Raw genomic sequence first — 6,961 nt, 5'->3', positions numbered from 1 at the left:
AGGGCACGTCAGGGGTAGAACATATTCGAGGCAGAGGCTCAATCTATGGGTAAAGGAGATCTGGGGCGGAGTGCTTTTTGACCTACTAGAGGTCCATGTCCTCCCCAGAGGATGGTTCTCCCTTAAATTTTCCAAGGAAAGTCAGACAAACCTGGTATTGGGCCGATACTGGCATATTGAAATGGCCCCGATCCTCCTCAAGCGCTGGAACCCCCTTTTCGACCCTGAGCGGGAGCAGCTCGGTGCAGGACCAATCTGGGTTCGCCTCCCAGGCCTTCTGTTACCTTTCTGGTCTGAAGAAGTTTTCATTAAGGTTGGCAATGCCCTGGGGACATATTTGGATTACGATCGCACATATGTGGAATCTGGGAATCGAACACTTGCGCGGATTTTGGTTCTTCAGGACACCCGTGAAGGACTTGAGGAGCAGATCACGCTTCAGTGGGGGAGGTGTATCAGAGTGTAGTTGCTGGATTATGAAGGTGTCCCCTTCCATTGCAGACGATGCCATAAAGTCGGGCACCTTGCAAAGGACTGCCCACTCAACAAGAAAGCTGAAGACACTCCGAAGAGTACCCCGACTCCTACCAGGACGGCATCACCCAACACTTCTCGCCCTCCCTCTGCAGGCCCGCCCCCTTCGGCATCAGCTCCCGAGGTCGATACAGGACTCCGGCGTCCATCGCCTCCTATTACCAGGGCTCGCTCGGCGGCAGAAGCGGGTATGATCTCAGGTTCTTTTACCTCTCATTTACTTTCTCCGTTTGATGTTAATCATGTCATTGATCCCTCTTCACACTCCTCCATGATTCAATGCACATTAACAACATCTCCTCTAATCTGCAACTCTGATCCCATCATATCCACTACTTCCCCTGAGGCTTGCTCCTCCCCGTGCCCGTCTTCCCCCCCACACTCATATTTTCTACGGTCTAGGAACCCTGCCAAAGAAACTCCAGCAGGACATTCTGGTCTGGGCATTGTTATTCCAGAAGGGGGTGTATTGCATTCCAAAGGGAGAAAATCCCATCTCTCAAAGGCCATTAAACTTGTTGGGGCAGAGGTGGTTTCTGGCCGGCAATCGACCATTGACGAGGTCCTTAGAGCAGGACACACCCCGAGAGGTGTTCCCCCATGAAGTGCCTATCCTTTAACTGCAGAGGACTGGCTAGTTCCTCCAAGAAACTAGCCATGAAGTGGCTCATGGAAACTGAGCCTATAGACATTATCATGCTTCAAGAGACACTCTGCTCAGCTGAACAGATTACTCGAGCCTTGCAAGCCTTGGCCCCTGGATGGAGCTTTTATGCCAATGATGTTGTAGGACGATCTGGGGGTCTAGCCATTGGAATCAACCCTCGCTCCATCAAATTGATTTCGACCTGGGGGGGGCAGGGTTCATTGGTTTGGACTTTTTTGCAGCTGATCTCGGCATGGATCTCAGAATTGTCAATGTATATGCTCCCTGCTCCCAGAGAGAAGCGTTCTGGCAGCACATCCTACACCTCCCATTATTGAATGAAGACCATGTTATTATTGGAGGAGACCTCAATTTCTCTCTGGGATTCAGGGAGTCTTGGGGCTCGGATGCACAAATCGACCCCATTACCGATTACATGACTAATCTGCTGGAGCAATCAAATTTCACGGATATTCCAATGCAGCGTCTCCTTCCTACTTGGAGGAATCGACGAGTTGGGGATGCTGCTCTGGCTCGCAGACTTGACAGATTTCTCCTAAAGGGGACTCTCCTTCAGCGACTGCATCTATACAGACAATGGGTTGGCTCGGGGGGGCTATCGGACCATAATCCTATTTATCTGGAGATTCAGGGTCCTTCCAAGAAACCCAAGTCACCCTTCAAATTTAATCACATATGGCTGAAGGATCCATCATATATCAAGCTGATAAAGGATTACTGGATGGCACACCCTATCAATGACAATGAATCTCTTGCCAAAGGTTTCTGCAGGAACCTTTCTGAGATAAAGCATATTTCTATTCAGTGGGCAAAGGAGAAATTGGAGAGGGAAACAGCACAGCTCACCCAAATTGAAGCTGATTTAAGTTCTCTCACCGACGACCGAGGATTGGGGTTCATCTCAGCTGCTGAAAAATGCAGGCTAATTGACTTAGAAAATCAAAAAGCCAAGATCCTCAAAGAAAGAGAGGAATCCATCAGATTAAGGAGTAGAGCTTTATGGATACAAGCTGGGGATGACAACACAAAGTTTTTCCATAACTTTGCAAAGAGCAGGAAAGTATCTAATACAATCTGGAAGCTCCCCTCCCCGGATGGCGACATCGCAGACAATTTTAACAAGCTCGCTCACCTGGGCACCACCCATTTCAGGAATCTATACAAGAGCCCCCGGGAAGCCAACCTACTGGATATCATTAATGTGGCAAACCACTTCCCGAGATTTGTGGAGGATGATGATGTGGAGGCCTTAACTGACCCAGTAACAACTGAGGAACTCGAAGGAGTGCTGAAATGGTTCAAAAAAGACAAAATCCCTGCCCGGATGGTTGGACCATCGAATTCTACTTAGCCTTCTTCGAAGTATTGGGGCAGGATCTGCTGCGGGTGGTCGAGGAGAGCCGGATTACTGGATCCATATATCATGCTATCAATTCTACTTTCATCGCTCTCATCCCAAATCAGACTCCCTGGCATCCTTTGAGGACTACCGGCCCATCTCGTTGTGTAACTGCCTCTATAAAATCATATCTAAGACCATTGCCAACCGTCTTAGACCCATCCTCTCCAGATCCATTGCCCCACAGCAATTTGCATTCCTTGAATCCAGGCAGATACACGAGGCCATCGGACTTGCACAAGAAGCCCTTCACTCCATTTGGTCGAAGAACCTTAAAGCCATCCTCCTCAAGATCGACCTTTCCAAAGCCTTCGACCGAGTCAGCTGGCTCTATCTTAAAATGATCCTCATACATCTGGGGTTCCCACATGCCTTCATCACTTGGATCATGGCCTGCATCACCTCTCCTTCCTTCAGTATCCTCATCAATGGCTCGGCCTCTACATTTTTCCACTCTGAAAGGGGTCTGAGACAGGGGTGCCCCCTATCACCCCTTCTCTTCCTCTTGGTCATGGAAGGTCTCAGCCGCCTCATGGATTCTGCAAAGAGGGATGGAGACATTGGGGGACTTGGCATATCCGACCTTTGCTATCTCACTCATCTACTTTTTGTGAAAGATGTCCTTATACTACTAGATGGCAGTGTTCGAGACACCCGGACCTTCACAAAGATCCTGCAACGTTTTTCTGCAGCTACTGGTATGCAGCCAAATCAGATGAAATCTACCATCACCTGCGCTCGCACCTCTATTCAGGAGACCCGGACAGCCCTTCAGGCATTTCCTTACTTGGTTCACCCTCTTGATAGAGGCCTCAAATACTTGGGATTCAATCTGAAGCCAACCTGCCAAAGGATAGCTGATTGGGTCTGGTTGGTGGCAAAAATGGAAAAAAGACTCATGGGATGGAGCCACAGATATCTCTCTAGGGCTGGCAGATTGGTGCTTATTAAATCTGTGCTAGAGGCTACCCCGGTCTTCTGGATGGCACTAGCCTGGATTCCAAGGAATATCTTGGGTAGGTTACAGCAGTTGTGCAACCGATACCTCTGGAACGGGAGTCAGGAGAAAAGGATCTTTGCTTGGATTAGCTGGAAGAAAATTTCTCTGCCCAAAAAATGGGGAGGGTGGGGCCTCAAAGACCTCCCTGATTTCGCCAAGGCACTGGTCGCCAAGATGGGATGGACATTGCTTACTTGCCAAAACCTGTGGACACAGGTAACCTATCACAAATACATATGGCCCCAAAATATTCTGGATTGGGCCCGACTACCATCCTGGTCATCTAAGGGATGCTCATCAGTCTAGAAGGCCTTGATAGATTCCCTTCCTCTCATTCGGGACAATCTAGCTTGGCGAATAAATGATGGATTGACGGGCAGGATTGGCTTGGACCCATGGATCAACTGTGGGGGCAGACACATACTAAATCGAGAGCTTATCACTCATCTTCAAACCCGGGACATCCGGCATTTTGCTCAGATTGCAGATCAGCATCGCACGGACATCTTCTCCCAAGCTTGGTTAACTGCCCAGCAACTCGAACTCCCTCCTCAATGGCATCAGGAATGGGAACAATATACTGAGGCATTAACTGAATCCCACATCCGCATCAAACAAGGGTCGGACGAACTTATTTGGTGCATCGCAGAACATGGTATGTATGCTCCAAAATATGGGTACAAAGCTCTCATATCCTACAGAACACCTGAACAGATACACTCGTGGTGGCAAACAATCTGGAAGCTCAAGGCTCCACCCCGCTCCAAACTCTTCTTCTGGTGCGCCCTCAATGGTATTGTTCCCACTGGTGAACATCTTACCCACAGAGCCATCTACGGCCCAACATGGTGTTCGTTTTGCAAGGGTGCGTCAGAAAACACAGATCATATTTTCCTACACTGCCCTGCTATACACAACCTATGGAGAAATATTTGCAATCAATTGGGCATAGCGGGCCTTTGGACTGGACTTGATCTACAGAGCGCATGGGATACCTGGTCACATAGTCATCCGGGCTCAAAACTACAAAACCTCCCCCCTGTGGCCGCTTGGCATATCTGGCTCGCTCGGAATCGGGCTATATTCGAGGATCGACCGTTATCATGGAGCCGGATTGAAATCACCATCATCGCTGCTTATCAGGAGCTACCTGATCCGCCACCTCACAGACCCAGAACCATACAGCCTATGCCCAGTATCGACAGATCCACCCCGTGGGCCTTTTTCGACAGGGCAGCAAATCAAGCTGGGTGTGGAGGGGGATTTGTCCTGCACATAAACGAGCATCATCGATATCTTGCAAAAATGGGTTTCGGAATGGGATCAAATAACTTTGCTGAGCTTTCAGCTGTACACAATCTTCTACACTTTGCATTATCGCATCAACACAAAAAGATCAATATATTTGGGGATTCAATGGTGGTTGTGAACTGGATTAACAATGTCACTACTTGTCATACACACACACTCAGCAATATATTACATGATGCACTCACTCTCAAAGCAGCTTTTGATCATTTCTCTTGTTTACACATTTACAGAGAACACAATAGCGAGGCTGACAAATTATCCAAAGAGGCCTCGACACTTCCCAGAGGCGACTGGCTAATAGTGGAGCAGAATGGAACAGAAGAGCACCAATTTTACCACAGGCCATACATAGATCAGAGAGAACAAAGGGACAACAGTCCCAATAGCTGACAGATAATGGAGACTATTTTTGACGAAATGTTTATGCCATATTGTTTATAAAACAGAATCCTTTTGTGATAACGAATAGGCTGAACAGCCAGACACATGAATGTACACAGCACTTTTTGCAACTACTCACTGAACAACACCTCGAGAGGTGAATTTTGTATGATCGATACAGTAATGCCATGGCATCTGCTTATGTAATTTTCTAATATAAATGAAAGTTACTAATTTTTCCAGTGGAAAAAAAAACACAATCTAATAGCAACTCGGCCATATATCAAATATTAACTTGGTAATATATCATCTGTAATTTGTATAAATTTAAAACAATTAAATATGATAAATTTAGTATAATATTGCAATTATTAAGAGTTCTGATAATTAAAAACCATTAATATTTTTCTGTGAAAAATGTACAATTAACACAATCTAATAGCAACTCGGCCATATATCAAATATTAACTTGGTAATATATCATCTGTAATTTGTATAAATTTAAAACAATTAAATATGATAAATTTATACTAAAGTAAGTAATTATTTTAAATTTATTCTGGTTTTTTTTTTTAATTAGTCTAGTTTTAGTTGTGTGATATTATATAATTACTAACAATAAAATTATGAAATTTTGTCTAAATATAAATGTTTTATGTTTTTAAATAGGTTATAGTCCACATAAATATTATAGGCAAAATTATGGGTTATCATAAACTTAGGTATAAAAAACTAATTATACCTAAGCCAAATTTACCAAAACCACTCCAACATCTTGGACATAGAAAACCAACTATAACTAAGCCAAATTTACTAAAACCACTCAACATCTTGGACACATATGTAGTATGTGAACTAATATAATGAAAATTATCAAATTAAAAAAATTAATTTTAATTTGACTTTAGTAATGAGTATAAATAATGTGAATCCGTTATTCCACAAACAAATAAGATAGTCTTACATAACAAACTATTCTACAAATAAATAGGGTTGGCACTAAAGACAATTCTTAGAACAAATTAATATCTAACTTATTCTTAACATTAAAATTAAATTACTAACATTATATAAAATAAACCTACTAAGATATAATCTTTTTAAATAATTATAATTTATTATTATATTATTTTTCATAATAATATTATATATTGAAATTGAAAAAAATTCCAATTTTTTTTATAAACAAGCTCAAAATACTAAGTATCAAACCAACATTATTAATGATTTTTTTATATCATTTTTCCATAATATAAAAATTTGGAAAAAAAAAAAATCAAATTGTAGCCTTTGAGTTTGATTATGGCTTTGTAACTTAATTAAATGATTATATAATTAAATTGGGATTAATAAAGAAGACCATTTTTAATTATGATATGATATAATATATATTAATTATTATATATTAAATTAAGTTTTGAGAACTAGTTTAATTGGCTTTTTTATTAAAAAGTTAGCAGTTTAATTGTCTAAATATTCTTAAGTCAAACTTCTTATTTGAGTTAGTAAAAAAAATTAAAAAAATCTTCTTATTTGAGTTAGTAAAAAAAATTAAAAAAATAATTTTAGTTTTATATATATATATATAATTTAAAAAATTATAATAAACCTTGTGTAAAGTTTTTTTATATAGCTAATAATGTTATTTACTTTTAAATATATTGTGAAC

General features: G+C 42.0%; 1 protein-coding gene across 1 annotated transcript; it reads left to right on the top strand.

Moving 5' to 3' along the window:
- Window positions 1-1,433: 1,433 nt before the first annotated feature.
- Window positions 1,434-2,552, top strand: LOC149243815 (uncharacterized). The gene has a single exon (XM_089371316.1). The coding sequence runs from the start codon at window positions 1,434-1,436 to the stop codon at window positions 2,550-2,552; it is 1,119 nt and encodes a 372-aa protein (XP_089227442.1).
- The last annotated feature ends 4,409 nt before the right edge of the window (window positions 2,553-6,961 follow it).

The sequence above is a fragment of the Pinus tabuliformis genome, chromosome 8 (assembly GCF_031772625.1).
Source record: "Pinus tabuliformis cultivar Carrire ecotype Pingquan chromosome 8, CPIR1, whole genome shotgun sequence".
NCBI lineage: Eukaryota > Viridiplantae > Streptophyta > Pinopsida > Pinales > Pinaceae > Pinus > Pinus tabuliformis.
The sequence above is the reverse complement of the archived record's forward strand: the minus strand, read 5'-3'. Positions and strand labels throughout refer to the sequence as shown.

What these genes read in the sequence shown, in the direction of transcription:
- LOC149243815 (XM_089371316.1), top strand. Translation starts at nt 1,434, where the DNA reads ATGGATCTCAGAATTGTCAATGTATATGCTCCCTGCTCCCAGAGAGAA.